This window comes from Nannospalax galili, unplaced genomic scaffold (assembly GCF_000622305.1).
Source record: "Nannospalax galili isolate Female #2095 unplaced genomic scaffold, S.galili_v1.0 scaffold1313, whole genome shotgun sequence".
NCBI classification, from domain to species: domain Eukaryota; kingdom Metazoa; phylum Chordata; class Mammalia; order Rodentia; family Spalacidae; genus Nannospalax; species Nannospalax galili.
This window is the reverse complement of record NW_008333275.1, coordinates 393,664-411,197: the sequence shown is the minus strand read 5'-3', so window position 1 is coordinate 411,197 and position 17,534 is coordinate 393,664. Positions and strand designations below refer to the sequence as shown.

The 17,534-nt window shown below is 38.0% G+C and overlaps 1 protein-coding gene across 1 annotated transcript in view; it reads left to right on the top strand.

Moving 5' to 3' along the window:
* Positions 1-820: 820 nt before the first annotated feature.
* The window catches only part of LOC103729813, a 62,666-nt gene continuing 45,952 nt past the window's right edge, over positions 821-17,534 (top strand). Inside the window, exons 1-5 of the mRNA XM_017796857.1 lie at positions 821-935; positions 2,481-2,687; positions 4,721-4,863; positions 6,492-6,595; positions 7,743-7,898. Coding sequence (XP_017652346.1) covers positions 821-935; positions 2,481-2,687; positions 4,721-4,863; positions 6,492-6,595; positions 7,743-7,898 — 725 coding nt within the window. The remainder of the gene's footprint in view (positions 936-2,480; positions 2,688-4,720; positions 4,864-6,491; positions 6,596-7,742; positions 7,899-17,534) is intronic.

The window sequence follows — 17,534 nt, the reverse complement described above, 5'->3', positions numbered from 1 at the left end:
TGTTCGTTTACGTAAAATTATTTGGGATTAAAAATACATGTGTTTGGACTTTAACTCAGAAGACTTTTACTTATAACATGTGGAATCTGAAATGTTAATCTGCTGCAGTATTAACTTTCAAATAATTCTTTTGCAGATGGTTTCTGGAATACAGCTTGGGAAACAGATAAAGTCATATGAAATTGAAAAGAACAAAAGAATATGTTCAATGAATATGAATCAGAAATTTTGCAAATATTTTTAAAGCAAAGTATTTGTTTCTTGAAAGTTTTGAGTATATTTATTTGTTGATAGCTTAAAACTTTTGACTTCAAGTGATTTAATGTGGCATCAGTTTTGCCAATCATTTTTTTTATGTTGAATATTTTCAGCGAATTTGGCTGTGTCAATAGATGGTACCTTATTAGTGCATTTTAAAGTTTTTCTGCATTGCCTGATCATTGCTGAGATCAGTAGACATATAAACATCATAAAGCAAATTGTTAAAAATATTTTCACTTCTTATGTAAATCAGACTGAGTCCATATGCTTTGCAGTTTAAGATCACTAAGGAGATAATACCACCTGCTTGCCCCCCCCAGCACTAAATCCTAAATGTTTCTAAAGGTTGCATTTTAATTTTTCCAAAAATATTTTCACTTCTTATGTAAATCAGACTGAGTCCATATGCTTTGCAGCTTAAGATCACTAAGGAGATAATACCACCTGCTTGCCCCACCCCCAGCACTAAATCCTAAATATTCCTAAAGGTTGCATTTTAATTTTTCTTTAGCCTGAAATCAGCCCAAGGCAAAGTTTTGATACTTCACTTACTTCCAAGATGAGTGAGCAGGAAGAGCCTTATTCTCACTCAGGATTTCTTATGTCTTCTTCAGAGCAGCAGAGTAGAGTAAAACCTGGTGGTACTCAAAGGCCCACAGAGAATAAAGACAGAGGTTTGTGTTTTGAACATCTAAATTTGTCTCTTTGCTGTACATGGTAAACTTTTCACATTTGAAAAACATCCTACCTGCACTTCTGACTGTCACCTGGTAACAGGAGATCAAAATGGGTAAAGCTGTACAATACAAGGCTTTTTAAAGAAGGTTTTGAGAAGGGAGAAATGAATGCATTTCTATTTGTTTTGACTTTTTGAGTCAGGATCTAATGTAGCCTAAACTGGTCTTGACTTTGCTATATAGCCAAGGGTGACCTTGAACTCCTGATCCCCCGGTTATGATTAGTATGGGTCATGCATGCTCTTTTTCTTGTGGTGATTTTCTGGCGTTCTTACTTACTGAAGAGTGTTCAATCTCCTGGCATCTCATTGCAGTGGTTCTTGGGATCCTTTGTTTCCTTCTGTTGGTGACGAGTGCAGTGTGGGTGACACAGAGTGAGTAACTGAAATATATGATTTTTTAAAAACCATTTTGTTTAAGTTATAACCATGGACACTAACCATGCAGTTACTAACACACTCCATCTAATATCCAGTCTATAATGCTGGTTCTGGAATTTGAGGGATTTTTTTTTTTAATCGACACACTGCTGTGCCTTTTTCTCTTTATGTGCTCCTTTAACTAGGGGTGCATTGAACTTTTTGATCTGTCTTACCTGTGATCATGTTCCTTCTAAACAGAGGACTAAATAAAATTCCAACTTCAGTGCCCAGGTGATTGTGAATCTGAGCTAAACATTTTTGAGAAAAATCTGTTTAAAAGCATTTATGGGTTATTTTTCTGATTTTTTAAAAGTAATTGTTAAGGACATGGTTAAGTAAGAAGACTGAATCAGGACAAGTAAGATAGTTCAGCTGGCACAGTGCTTTCTGTTTAGCCTGAAAACCTGGATTGGAAGCCTAGGACCTACATGGTAGGAAAGAAGTGACTTTTAAGTGGTTCTCTGACTACCACACACATATAAACACACAAAATAATTAGATGCAATTTTCCAAAAAAAAAAAAAGAAATGGGATCTGTACATAGACACTAGAAGATCTTGAGTCTAAGCTTTATCTTTTATTTGAATTTCCTCCTCATCTTTAGGAAAACTCACTGATAGACCATGTACAACTACAACTACATATTCCGAAATGACTCTTCCATGGAAATTCCATCTGTTCCAATAATAATTATGCCATTTCTTTGCATTCTTATTTTCATGATGCATTGTGTTGGCTAAATTTGTTTTCCTTTGGTTTTATTTGTAAGTTATTTTAGGTGAATAGATGAAGGAACTGAAATGTAAGGGGTTCTTATCAAAATTTTATTCAGATATTTATTTTACACTCAATTGATAGTGATGAATTCTTGCTTTTTACACATTATTGCTAGTGAGAAGGTCACGATTCCATTTCTATGGTCAGTTGTGTTATTTTCTAAATGTTGAAATACTAACAAAGTCATGATTTATGTCAGTAGTCAACAGGAGGTTTTCTCTTGTATGTTAATTTTCAGTTTTTTCCCCTTTAAAATCATTTTTTCTATTTTATCTGATATTAGTTTTAGTTTTTCAGCACAGTCAAGGAAAGCATCATGAGGAAAATATAAACCTCAGTCAAGAGTACCACATCATGGTATATGAAATGAAGTTAAAGGATGAATTGTTGAAAAATAAGTCTATAGAGTATGAGAGCCTCAAAAACCTAACAGAAAGGAAGAGATATCATGGGAAACATGAGATCATTTCAAATTGTTTAAAGTCTACAGGTATGGAGGAAATCTTGAATACAATACCAAATTATTTTATATTTTTTCTTCTCTCAAAGCCTTGAGATGTAACATGCAGTGAATGAGTTGTTACCTGTGGGCTCATGGGCAATGTGGGGGTCTCTTAAATATAAGTGGATTTCCTTATTTCAGGTAGAGAACTGGAGCCTCTCAAACCTGCTAGGATTAGCAAAACCTTATAGTTTCTAGCACTCAGGGCCAGTGTGTATTCCTCCTGCCTGTAGAACATGAATTAGTGTGCTGTCTCCCCTGAAAATTCAGGTCGTTTTGCTCCTGTGAGCAAATCTGAGTCTCCCACGTCGTTTGTGACATGGAATATCGAAGCCGTCAGTAAGAGTGTATTTACTAAATAATGAGGGTAAGAATGACTCACTGAAAATTCAGGTCGTTTTGCTCCTGTGAGCAAATCTGAGTCTCCCACGTTGTTTGTGACATGGAATATGGAAGCCGTCAGTAAGAGTGTATTTACTAAATAATGAGGGTAAGAATGACTCCAGGGCTTTTATATGAGTGCAATTATAAAAATAATTGTGTCTGTGTATGTGTGTGTTTTCATTTTATTTTTGCTTCAGATAGTTGACCTTTCTGTTCCTGAAATATCCTCCCTGCAGCACATATATGAGCTTTATCATAGCATCCACACTTGTGCAGCTATGTGTAATGATCACACTAATCATGCCCAAGAGATAATGATATGAAATATCAATAAACTTTTCTATTTTGTATAGGGGCTGGTTATCTTTAATTCACAAATCAATAATAATCCATCATTTGTTCAGGATTTAGTTTACAAAGAGTTTTGTGTATAATCTCACTGTTCTATGATAGCAGGAATTTATTATCTTCACTATTAAATGATCAGTACTATTTTAAAAACTGGTACATTATAAAATATATGAAAGGAAAAAAATTCCAAAAATAATGCTCTTGGCATTTCCAAACTAAAAATATTTTAGTTTAGTTTAGCTTTATTATCTGTATATAAGGGCATAATGCTATAATCTGAACAATTAGGTAACTGAGGCAGGAGGATTGCAAATTTATGATCTTTGTGTGGTACACAGGAAGTTCAAAACCAGCCTGAGCAAATTTATCACCTAGGAAAACAATAGCTGGACATACAGTCTACTAGTAGACTGTTGTTATCCCAAACATCATACAGATCTATCTCAATTTTATTGTGGGAACACAGACATACCAGTGAAACCATTACCACAATCAGGAAAACAGACTAACTTCTTCAAATGCTTTATCATCTAACTATTTTAGCCTTTTATGTTAAGAACATTTAACATACATCTGAACAAAATTTTAAATGAATAGAATTTGAACAACTTTTGTGTTACTGGAAATCTCTAAATTCTAATCACCCTGTGTAACTGAAAGTGTCTGAGCTAAAACTCTTCAGTTGTCCCATCCTCTAGTACCGCGTATCTTAAGCCTCTGCTTCTTAGATTATGGCTGTTAGAAACCTCCTATGAATGGAATAATGAAGTATTATCCTGTGCCTGGCTTGTTCACTTAGCATTATTTCCTCAAGTTCATACACATTCTCACATGTTTTGATGTCTCTTTTTATGGGAGAGGTGAAAGACAGGGTCTTAACTCTGTATCCTGGTCTGGTTGGATTCAGAATGGTGATGATCTCCTGCTTTAGGCTGGGATTATAGGTATTATTGACCATTTCCAGATGGATTTTCTTCCTTTTAAAGGTAAAATACTATTCTTCTATGTAGCTATGCTTCATTTTGTCTACCTACCCACGTATCAATGATTGGACATTGAAGTTTTATTGTGCATATTAGCTTTTATAAACAATGTTTCATGGGATATGGGCATGCAGAGGTATCCTAGGACTCTAGAATTTTGATTTGCAAGAGTTATAAGATATGAGAAAATCTTAAGTTTTAAGAGTTATGAGATTCTATTTAGTTATAGATGCTTAATAAACTCATTGCTTTGACTAGCAGATTATCAGATAAGAGTCTAATGATTCACCTTCAATATTTCAGGCAAACACTTTGAAGGACATTGGTTCTGTTGTGGCACAAAATGTTATTATTTTATCATGGACAGTAAAAACTGGAATGGATGTAGGCAGACTTGCCGCAAATGCAGTTTATCCCTTTTGAAAATCGATGACAGTGATGAGCGGGTACTGTACACTCTAAATGCACTTAATTTCTTGGACTATTTACCCTTGGATAGTAAGATGCTGAGGCCAGGGAAGAGTTTAGAAAGAAGACCATTCAAGTGCTGTGTGTTTTATCTGTAATATGAGCAGAAATTGGGCAGTTAATTCTCCCAGGAGACTCTGGCCTGCTACTTTGTAAGCATTCAGCACACTGCATCTGTTATAAGTGTGGTTAATAAGGTTGCAGTAGGGTCTTTGCAATAGCTTCATTTCTAAAGGAGTCCAGAAGGGAGTCTCACAGAGAAGTATCCTTTCACTGGATCAAGTTTAACATTTTGGCAAATTCAGCATGGCATCAACAATTATTTATCTTCATAGAATGACAACTAAATCCCCACAGATAAAAGTCTGGGTTACTATCGAGAAACCAGATGTGCGATTGCTGGGAGGAGGTCAGGCTATGTCATTTACCAGCCAATTTACTCTGTAAAGTAAATTGACCTCTCTGGTTCTATCTGCAAACAGAAATTATAGTAAAGACTATGGAAGTCATGACAGTTTTACCACTCAGCCCCATGGTGGTATTCATTGTGTCCATCCATAACATTTACCTCATCAGTGTTCTTAAGTATTGTATAAATTTGTCTATCCTTGAAAAAGAATTACTAGAGAGAAAATATACTGGCCTTGATACCGAACTCTCTGTAAAGTTTATTACTAAATAGAGTGTAATTAAAAATATTTACTTATTTTTATTTTCTTTGTATGAGTGTTTTACCTACATAAACATAAGTGCACCCATATGTGCAGTGCCTGAGGATGCTAGACAAGGGTCAAGAATCCCTGGAACTCAAGTTATGGACAGTTGTTGGCAGCCATGTGGGTGCTGGGAACTGAGTCATCTCTCCAGGCCCAGAATGTGTTTATATAGAGAATAACTTGCAAGGATCATCCTTAAATATCTATTTCCTTATAAATGAAAGTGAGGCAAAAAGTCCCAAATTTAATCAATTTTAAAAATTACAACATAAAATAATTATTAATCACAAATAGTGAAATAATTTTCCAATGATGCAGAAATGTTTTTAAATTAAAACCTGTATTTAAAAATTCAGTAATCTAGACTTCATGCCACTCTGATAATATATTTAACTCACATTATAACATATTTACGTCACAAATATTTCTCCTTTCCTTCTTCTTGTTCTTATATGGTCTAGATATTGAATTGAACAAAGGAAATGTTTCTGCTGTGAAAAATGGAGTTTTGATGCATTTTTTCATATAAACTGTTCATCATAATTTGTTTTGATGATCCCTCCTGTCACTCAAGATTATGCAATGACCACTTCCCCACAGCCCTTATTCTTCTGGAACAAGAGTTTAAATGGTTCCTTAAAGTACCAGAATCATATAATGAGGCAGATTTGCCTGTGTACTTGGAAGCCAGAAGCAGGAGGATTGAGAATTTTGACATAACTGTTCTACAAATTGAAAATCACTTTAGAAAATGAAAAATGGAGAGTTGAGGGGAGAGAGGACAGGGCAGCAGAGAACTGACAGTAACAGCCCCTCCCTTTCCCGTTGTTCTGTTTAGTCAGCTCACAGATGAGAACTTTATCATAAAATGTATTTTATTTCCTTTACAGGACCTCCTTCGGTCCCAGGTTAATGGAAACAGTCACTGGATTGGATTATCATATGATAAACGGGAGAGGAAATGGAAATGGATTGACAGTGGCTCATCTAACCTGTGAGTTTGTGGAATCATTCAGACTCTAACACTGGTGTGGGAGCTGAAAGGACCTTATAAGAGTGCCCTAAAATTTCACACAGCTTTACTCATATCAAATGGAGGTCAGTGGTAAGAACAAGAAGAATAAGAAAGTTTTTGATCCAGCTGTTTGAAAAATTAGATAAACAGGCTTATGACTCCTAATAGCAATATAAGCAACATAATGCTTAACAGAAGTATGTTCTAAGATGCATGGCATCAAACCAAGTAAAAATTTTAATGTGATGTGAAGTGACTAGATCATCCTGACAGATATGAGTTTTAGTATCCCCAACAATCATATGACACATATAGGTAGTTTTTATGTTTATTTATGAATATTCAAATAAATGCATGTACACACATTCTTATGTATTTATACTTTCCATTTTAACGTGCAGCCATGTAAATTATGAAGTTCATATTTGCTTCTAATCTTCTATAAACTATTTATGGATTGTTTCAGAAATACAATTATACTTTTGTTCTTGGGAATTCTGTATTTTTCTTTAAATAACTTTGCTAGCTATTTATATTTTCAAATACCCTTTTATATTTATTAAAAATCATTTTAATTTTTATTATTCTGTTGCTATAAGACAGAGTTTCATGTAGAGCAAGGTGGCCTTGAAAGCCTACTCCTCCTTCCTCTACTACCCAACGGCTCAGATGACAGGCCTGATTCACTGTGTGAGATCTGCTGTCATTTATGTCTTGAAAGATCTTAAATATATACATATTTATATAGATTTTATACTAGGATTTGGATGCAATCAAGCAGATTTTTCTTTTTAATGAACTTAGGAGAAAAAGTCTCTTAGTGATGAATTTATGATTAATATTTCTATATTCTGTAAGTTTTAAAGAATGGGTTTTTTTTTTTTTTTTTGGTCTTTTTGAGACACAGTCTTCCTGTAGCCCCAGCTAGCCTGGAACTACCTATGTAGACCAGGCTGGCCTTGAGTTTACAGAGATCTGCCTGGCTCTGCCTCACACATGCTTAGATCAAAGGTGTGTGCTACCATGCCTGGCTTTTACTAATAGAATTTTTTTAAAAATGAACAAAATTTACCTCAGTGTAAGTCTCAACCATAAATAATTGCCCATTATGTTTCTTGTTCTACAGCAGTTTGACAGCATTGAATTTAAATCGTCCGACAGGAATGTGTGCATTTTTGACTTCAACAAGAATAGATGATAGTGACTGTGGTAAAACCTACCCGTGCATCTGTGAAAAGAGAGTGGATACGTTCTGTGATTCAGGGTGCAACAAGAAGGAAAGGTAAACACAGAACATTGTCATTTTTGTGTTTCCTGTAGTAGTCTGTGACCGCTCACAGTGAGATGTTTCTGACCACAGGATTTAGTCAACTGGGCAAACAGAGAGAGGAGCCAGAGGAGGAAGGTAATGACCTTCTGGAATCTGACTTACCAGACCATAGCCATTTTCCTTCCTGGAGGAGACAGAGCAGCTTGTCTGGAGGGTGGCCTTCCTTTGCTCCCAGGACCTGAGGAATCGCTTTCTGTGTCCCGAGCCACCCACAGAACCAAATAAAACATTTTGATAAATAGATATTTCATTACAATAGGATTAATAATTTCAATATCTTTTGGCTTTGATGACATGGTTTCTACAATATACCTGTGTTTCTGTTTATTTTTTGGTTACTTTGTGTTATTTTTTGCATTTAGAAAATGTCATCCTCTTTGAAAACATTTATTTTCCAGAAAATATAATTTCAAACTTGAGGAATAGTTGCAAGAGTATTTCAAGGAACTCTCAAACAAGCCTTGCCAATAATCATAGGTTATTTATATTTTCCATGGTCTCTAGTTTGTCTCTTGCTGAACCATTTGTAGATACAGTGATTCTAATTGAGGCCTGCTAGATGTGCTGGCTCAGGCTTGTAATCTTATAGGTGCATAAGGTTGAGGTCAGCCTATGATACATAGCACCTTTGTGGTTATCCTGTACTACCAAGTAAGCACCTATCTGGAGAACGCAAATCATAATAATAATAATTAATGTTATTATTATGATGATACCCAAACTGTACCAAAATATTCTCCAAGGACAAGCAATTTCTCCTATAAAATTATACTAAAATGACCAAAACAAGAAATTCAGTACTGACGCTGTAATGTGTTCTCATCCATAACCATGTTCATATTTGTCAGTTTTCTTTATAATGATGGCAAAGTCAATTTTTTTCTCCATGTTCAGGATGATACAATGTCCTCACTTTTGATTTCCTTTTTTAGCAATTTTTAGTGATGAATAGTGTTTTACTTATGATTTGTTATTTTGGTTTTGACATTGTAAATATCATGCCTCCTTATGTTTGAGGATTTCATACATGAACGCAGTATATGCACATCATTTCTATCATTTCTACCCACTTCTTCCCTCTCCAATTTCTCCCCTATTCCTCCAACTACGTCCTCAAACCTAACCAAAACCAGAACCAAAACAAATCGGTCCTCATTCTCTCAGCATCCCCTGACTACTTGTAGCGCTTCATCAATGGTGTGTCCTTGTCAAATATTTCTTTGTTTTGGCATGTCGATGGGTACTTGGCCTTTGCATGTTCTGTTCATGTGAGCAACATTCCTGCTTTGTTCAGAAGAAGCTATAACACAGCAATTGTTTTGGGCTTCAGGCTCTTTTATTGTCCCCTTCTTCTGTAATGCTCCCTTATATTTAGGGGTACAGAATGTTGTATCGATGTCCCATTAGGGACTGGGCTCCCCAAGGACATTTATCTTCTGTATTTTGACCCATTGTGGAACTGTCTATCAGCCTTCATCTGCTGCAAAAAGAAACTTCTTTGATAAGATGGGAGAGCTGCATTTATCTTTAAGGATGAGTAAGTAAAAGGCAGCTGGAAGATATGGGAGTGAAAGGTACTACTCTAGGGCTGATAGCCTCTCCATCCAGGGGTTCTTGGCTAGTTTTATACTACCAGGCATTAGTTCCCTCCACGTGTGGGCGTCTGAGGTTCAGTTAGATATTACTTGTTGCTTCCAAGGTACAAGTGCCACTATTGTACAGCAGGGTTATCTTGTCAGACCTGTCATTGTGTTTCACAGGCTTCACTGCTGGGTGGAACATTGGTGACTTTTCTCCCCTAGCATCTTGCATAGCTCCTTCCAACACCATGAGAGAAATCTCTCAAGGAAGAGGTTTCCATATCATTACTAGGTTGATTTCTCCAGGTCCTTTGTCCAAAGTGTGTGGTGACTACAGTAACAGGGTGTTACCTTGATGTTCTGTAGGGCAACCAAGAGCAAGTCAATAGCCTGTATTGTTTTGCAGCTCTTGGAGCTCCCTGACCAATAACCCCGAAGGAGGTATCTCATGCTGTGCAATGATGTTTTGTTAGATAGTCTATACCTCCCGGGGGTTGCATTATGCCACTGTGTGGGTTAACATCATTAAAGCTATATATAGGAGGCCGAGGTACGAAGATCTCAGTGAAAACAAAACAGCTGGGGTGAAATCAAAACAGCTGGTCTCTATACTGAGCATAGTGAGTTTCAGCTGCAGCTACTGAGATACCTTATCTGAAAACACATACACGCACACACACACCACACAAACACACACACACACACACACACACACACACACACACACACAGAGACAACCCCCCCCCACACACAAAGTGATTTTTTTTTTTTAACTTTTGAATTTGGGTGTCCTCTTTCTTTTTTCGGTCTTTTTAAGAGAGGGCCTCCCTGTAGCCCCAGCTGGCCTGGAACTCACTATGTAGAGCAGGCTGGCCTGAAACACAGAGGTCCACCTGCCTCTGCCTCCTGAGTGCTGGGATCAAAGGCATGCACCACCATGCCTGGCATTTCTCTTTCTTTTCATTAATGCAGCTCAGGGTCTGTCACACTTTTATTTTTAAAACCAGCTTTTAGATTCATTAATTTAATTTTTTATTTCATTAAATTCTGCCCTGATTTCTATTATCTCTTCCCAGGGTTTGTTTCTGAAATCGCAAAACTAACTCTATTTTGTTCTAGCTGACTTTCACTTTACCCTGTGTTTTTGCCCACCCATTCCCACTGTGGCCAGCCAGGCCAATCATGTCATGCAGGTATTTTCAGGGAGTACAATGTTTCTATAATACTGAGAAACTTATGAGTTGCCAGGTAGGAGGTCCAGATAGAATGTCCCCCCTCTCAGCTCTACCTGCATCTCTATGGAGCCGACTGTTTCTGCATTCTGAGAAACTGTTTTTTTCAAAACCAAAATATTTTATTAATTGTATATCTCCGTTTTTCTGACCTGCTCCTGGTCTGCTGTAACTATGTTGATCTGAAGTAACTATGATTATTGGCTTTACCCCTGTTATGACATAATTGTGGTTTTAAGCTTTATAAGTCCTGCCCTGTTTATCCCTCGGGTCGAGAGTTCTCTTGGTCATTAGCTCCCTCTCTGAACACTGGCTTGCTAGCTAGCTTATAGAGGACTCCTAATTTGAGAACCACTATATGGTGTTCTTCTGTGCAGCCTTGCTCAGTATTACATTTTCCAAAACACCTGCAGTGAGTCACTAAGCTATTTATTTGTGCTTTTTCTGATTTTTTTTTTTCATGCCGCTAACTGGAGATATAAATTTCCTTCTTAGGACTCCTTTTAAGGTGCCTGAGATGTTTTGGTGTAATGTGTTTTCATTTATTTCCAGTAGTTTAAAAATGTTTCTGTCTTGATTCATTTTGTGACCTATTCATCACTGAGAAGTGTGTTTTCATGTGCTTATTGGTCATTTTGTCTTTTTCTTTGTCACATGCCTTTCCGTTTTTGCTTTCTTCTTTTTGGTTTGTATTTATCTGTCTCCTAATTACAGCACTGTAAATGTTCTTTATGCAGTTTCAATAAAAATCCTTTGTAAGATGTATGTTTAATAAATGTTTTCCTGCACTATTTTGCCTCTTTATGTTCTGAACTATATCACTGAAGAAATTTTAAAAATGTTTGAGTCCTGATTTATCATTTTCTCTGTTTGACTTGCCCATTTAGTTAATACCAATGTCAGTTTAATTAATTATTTTAATTTTTTGATATTTTAGTTTATTGTGTTTCTGTGAGCATGTTTACCAGATATATGGAGGTGGCTGCAGAGGGCCAGTAGAGGGGCTCAGATCCCCTGGAACTGGAGTTACAGGCAGATGTGAGCCACCCAACTTGGGTGTGAGAACTACACTCAGGTCCTTTAGAAGAGTAGGAAGCTCCTTTACTCACCCAGCCATCGGTATAGCCCCCTCAAGTTAGTGTTTTTGAGCAAAGTGTTGAAGTTCACAATTATTTCCCCATGGCTATCTAGGTTTTTGCTGTATTTGTTGAAACACTGTCTTTCTTCCACTGAACTATTTTGGTACCTTTCTATAAAATAAATTGATGATAACTGTTTGGGTCAATGTGTGAATATTTTATTCTGTCTCATTGATCTATGTCACTAGTCTTGGAGTGACACAGGTTCCACTTTACGTGTCCAAACCCTGAAGTGAAATGCACTGATCCTCTCAAACTCGAGTTACAGGCAGATGTGAGCCATGTGGCTATTTTAAAAAAAAGATTTTTCAGTTTTTAATATGGAGAAAATAGTGGCTTTTTTAAATTTGGAAGATGTATTTATCTTCTCTCTATATTTTGAAAGTTTAATTTTTGGTAGAGTTTATACTTTATTTTCTTAAATCATGGATGAATTTTATCAGTTGGATGATGATCTAGACCTGGCAATCTCTTTGTTAGAAGATATTTACTTGATTAGGAATAACATTTCTTTAATGGACTTAGGGCCAGTTAGACAGTCTATCTACTTCTGTTAATTTTGGTAGCTATTGCCTTTTAAAATATTTGTTCTTTTAAGTAAAATTTCAAGTTTATGTTATTTTACTGTGTTAGATTCCTAGAGATGCACCAACAAAGACCACAAACTGGGGCTTAAAAGAACCAATGTGACTTCTCTTACAGTCATCAGACTTTGGGTTCTTTGACTGCTTTTTGGTTTTGGATGGATAGGATCTTATAGACCAGACTGTCCTCAAACTCACTATACACTGGAGGATTTCTTTGATTTCTTGATCTTCCTTTCCAGACTTCCCAAGTGCTGAGATTATAGTTATGCTGTGAGTTCACATGTGCAATGGCCCTATCATGTTCTGAAAACAGAGCTGTGTTGCAGATGTCCTCTACTCTGCTCTTTGTTATTCTGCCCCCTTTTCTGTGATGATCCTCAAGACTTGAATAGAGTGTGATAGATGTGTCAATTAGAGCTAAGCACTCCATAGTCTCTTATTCTTTGTATGCTGACCAGCTGCATATCTCTTGAGTGATCACTATCTATTGCAAAAGAAGCTTCCCTGACGAAGGTGGAGGGGTGCTCTAGTATATGGGTATAAGGATAAGAACTTATAGGGTAGTTTATTACTATGTCTATTAGCAGAATCATAGTATTAGGTTCTCTCTTAGGGGTTGTGACCTAGCCAGCCGTGGATTTTGGTTCAGTTAATGGTATCAGGCATGAGTCTTATCTTGTGAAGATGGTTTTAAATACAGTTAGAAAGTAGTTGGTTAATCCCATAATATGCATGCCACTATTGAACTGGTGCACACATCCTTCAAGGTTCATCATTATTGCAACTTGCAGGACTCACACTCAGTTTAGACTATTGATTTATTTTCTACCCTGGAAGCATGCAGAGAACATTCTAGCACTATGAAACCTACCCACAATGATGAAGCTTCCAGGTTTGTACCAACTTGATTTCTCCATGGTCTATGACTGAGGTATATATTAATTTTAGGAATAGGGTATTATCATGAAGTTCTAGAGGGTAATGAAGAGCAAATATTACAGCCTGTAATATTTGTGGGGCCCCACTGACCAACAGCTCAATCAGAGTTAATGTGTTCCTGGGAGTGGAACTATTATTTGCTAGCCAATGATATCTGAGAGAGACATTATCCCCCTGTTCTGTGATAAATCCATTTAAACCCCTTTACTATACATATATACTTAGGAAGTTTCTATAGTAGTAGGTTTCCATATGCCTTTCTCAAAGGTGTTTAGTGTTAGCCCTCTTCATACTCCTCTTTTAACCTTCCCTCCCATTCCCCACCCCATTTCACCTTTCTTTTGCCATTATTCTTTCTCTCTTCATACCACATTGTATGTTATCTCCCTTCTCTTGAAATCACCACCCCATGGAACGTACCACCCACTCCAAGAGGTTGGCAGAAAGAATGTACAATCCAGAGGAAGGGGTGGAGTGTTAACTGAAAATGTCCTCTGACCACTATACCAGTATGTTATAGTCACATCTCTTTCCCATGCTCATCAAGGAACCGAGGAGGGAGTCAGTTACCCAACCCACACAATCAGTGGAACTTAGTTGCATGCAGGGGAAGGGGCAAAGGATATATAAGCTGAGGACACCAAGAGGCACCTCTCTCACAATTTTGTGTGGCTGTCGGGAGGTCACAGAATATGTATTTGCATGTGGGCTTTATGATGTAGCCATAAAGATGGGGTTCCCACTCTTCTGTAAACAACAAACTACCTTGTGCCCTGTTAAAAAACTTCACACCCCCTTTCCTGTGGCGTAGTCTGGAGACCATGTGCAGACATGGCACTTTGAAAGGCATGGGAAAAGACGGAAGAACAAGTCATCGGCCTTGGACCTCAGGTGGCTGAAGGAGAGAACATATCTGGTTTCTACCACGTTTGCTTTCTTCAATGATACTTTCGTCCATGTCACTGATCTTTATGGCAAGGAATCCATCTGCTGAACGACTGGTGGAATGAAGGTGAAAGCTGACTAAAATGAGTCTTCTCCATACACAGCCAAGTTGGACTAGGATGTGGCCGGGAGGTGTAAGGAGCTAGATATCACTGCCCTACATATCAAACTCTGGGCCACTGGAGGGAATAGGACCAAAACCTTTGGAGCTCAGTCAGCCCTCAGAGCTCTGGCTTGCTCGGTGATGAAAATTGGACGAATTGAAGGTGTTAGTCCCAAGCCCTCTGTCGCCCAAGTTCTCTCAGGTTCTCTTGCGCTATCAGAAAAACCATATAACATATCTCTGTGTGAATTTTTCATTTTATGTCTTGGGTAGGGAGGTGGTAAGTGGAAGAACTTACAAAGAAATAATAACCTGGCACCAAGCTCTGCGCAGTTTGGCCCGCCATTTCAGATCACTTCCCTGCCTGCCCACAGACTCTGTTAACTTTTGCCCATGCATCTTGAGCTGGCAGTCTCACCCCAGATTGGTATAAGACCTCTCTTGCATCCACATGGGTGGGCACCAGGGGCCATCTTTCTCTCCACGTCCACTGCTGCATGTTTCTGGCAGCTCGTGCCATCTCTTGCAATATGGTGCCCACAAGCCCCTCCTTCTGTGTTAACTCTCTGCAGTCAATTCTCCACAGCAGTCCCTGCCCCTTGGAGTAATCAGGTGCCTGGGACATACTCCACTCATTTCGTCCACTTTTACAATCATTCCCCCAATCTTCCACTAAGGTCCCTAAGCCTTGGAGGGGGTGACAGATGTAGTGCGATTCCTTTTGTATCACTATGAGATAATGACTTCTTGGGCCTGTTCATTATTCATCTTTATGTTGTGGCCATTTATCTACCTCAGTGGTTTCATTTACTATAAAGACAAATAGAAGGAAGTAGACACATCTAAACAAATACGAATGTAATTACAAATGTTTAGAATATATCCTTGTAGGAGTACTATATTCATTAAACAGTATACTTGTATCTGCTAGGGCCCGTAGCCTTTCTCAACACAAGGTGTTGGCCTGGTCTACAGCAACACCCATTTATCTACCTCAGTGGTTTCATTTACTATAAAGACAAATAGAAGGAAGTAGACACATCTAAACAAATACGAATGTAATTACAAATGTTTAGAATATATCCTTGTAGGAGTACTATATTCATTAAACAGTATACTTGTATCTGCTAGGGCCTGTAGCCTTTCTCAACACAAGGTGTTGGCCTGGTCTACAGCAACAGATGTGTGTTCTACCCCTAGGAGCAGGCCTTATCCAATTAGAAACTTGTCAGTTGTACATATGTTGGTCGAGCCATTATTGCACTTGCACACGTTGCTTGGCATGTCCATAGTGTGCAGCATGTGGGGTACATTGTTGAGCAGAATCATGGGGGAATCCTTTCTTCCCCAACCATCTGTATAGCGCCTTCTGGCAACATGAATGTCATCCATCCAGTTGCATGGAATTTTTTGGTTTAGTCTCAGCTCCATCTCCTCTTCTCCTGTGCTCACAACATGCAGCGTCTTCAGTAACATGGTCTTACTGACCTTGCAAATGTACAACTGACATTAGTGGCAATAGCCTTGGTGAATTGGATGACCTCTAGAATCTCTCTCTGACAAACAGCTCATAGAGGGGCAACACACCCCTGATACTGTAGATTTTCTTAGCAGTTGTATAGTTTGGGAGTCTCTGTCTTCATCTTACCCAACCATAAAACTCCCAAGAATCTTACAGCAATAGCTGGACTTTGCTTCTTCAGGTATCTTTTGAACAGGTTTCACAGCTCTAAAACACTCGAAGGAAGGTTAACATATATTAAATCTATCACACACAAGGTCTCACATAGCATGGAAAGGTTTTGTCTATTTGTATTAACTGTTTTCTCCATAGATCCTTGTTAGGTACCATAGCATCAGTACAAGGCATTAATTTGGTTAGCTCTTTACCATTTTAAATTATCCCTTTCAAGCCATTTCACACTTGGAGGATTTTACTGGAGTCTCTTTGGATTCTTTTATTCTTGATACACTTACAGGTATTGGCTCCAGTTGCCTGACCCTGCCCTAAGCTAAGGAGGCAGGGACTTCTCCTGTCCCTGCTGCATGTGTTGGTTCCTGGAGTCAGTCAGCCCTGGGTCTGCCTCCTGACTGTACCCGTATCTGTCATCTCCCCCATTGACCACACCTGGTCACTGGGGGAGAACTTGGTGGGAAAAGTGCTTCCACCCCTAGTACAGCCTTTTTAAGAAGAAAAATGCATCTTATTTAGTTGTTGGTGATTCTTAACCACCTCTGGGACAGCTTTTATTCTTTGAATGCCTTTTTAAAACTTTTCTTCTGGTTTTAAAGCCTTCCAGAAACTCCTTAGTACTGAATTTGGTTTTCTATAAATCTTTTCTCTGGGAATTTGGGCTCAACATAAGTCTTGCCACATTTGTCTTTGATAACCCAAATGGACTATTTCTTCTGTCTGGTCTTTTTTATAGCTCTTATAGTTTGTCTTGTTATTTTACAGACACGTTTTACATGCTGGTCAGAATCATTTAGATTTGCTAAAGCCTCTCTCACTTTACAAAGATCCTGTCCCATTAAAAGGCTTAGCAAAACCATTAAAGATCCATACCATTCTCGAGGTCCAAGCTGAATTAAGCTTTCCTTCATATCTCTGGTGAACACAATCTAATCTGGCCCGGTGAACTGGACATCATATATTGCTTTTTTCATACCTTGTTCTCTCAGTTTTGCCTGCCCCTACTTTACAGTCCTCTAGCCCCTGTTAATCATGTTAGTTTCCCTTGGTAATGAACATGTATCTTTAATGCCTTCAACCAGCCACCCCATTAAGGACTCCTCCCCCTTGCTTTGGCGTAGGTTTAACAGCCTATATCACAAGTACAGATAGGTGGTTATATAACTTAGATGTGAAGCTTCTGAAGGACTTAGACTGACGTCATTTCCTCCCATGTCCCATACTCTCACAAGCCATGTGGCTAGGGGCTCTTTGATTGCTTGTTTGTAAGTTTTTCCTAGTTTTAGCACTTCCAGTGTGGAATATTTCCTAGCTATAGCACTGTTAGCTTTTTTCCCCTTCTGTATCAATGGTTGAACCTGAGGGGCAGC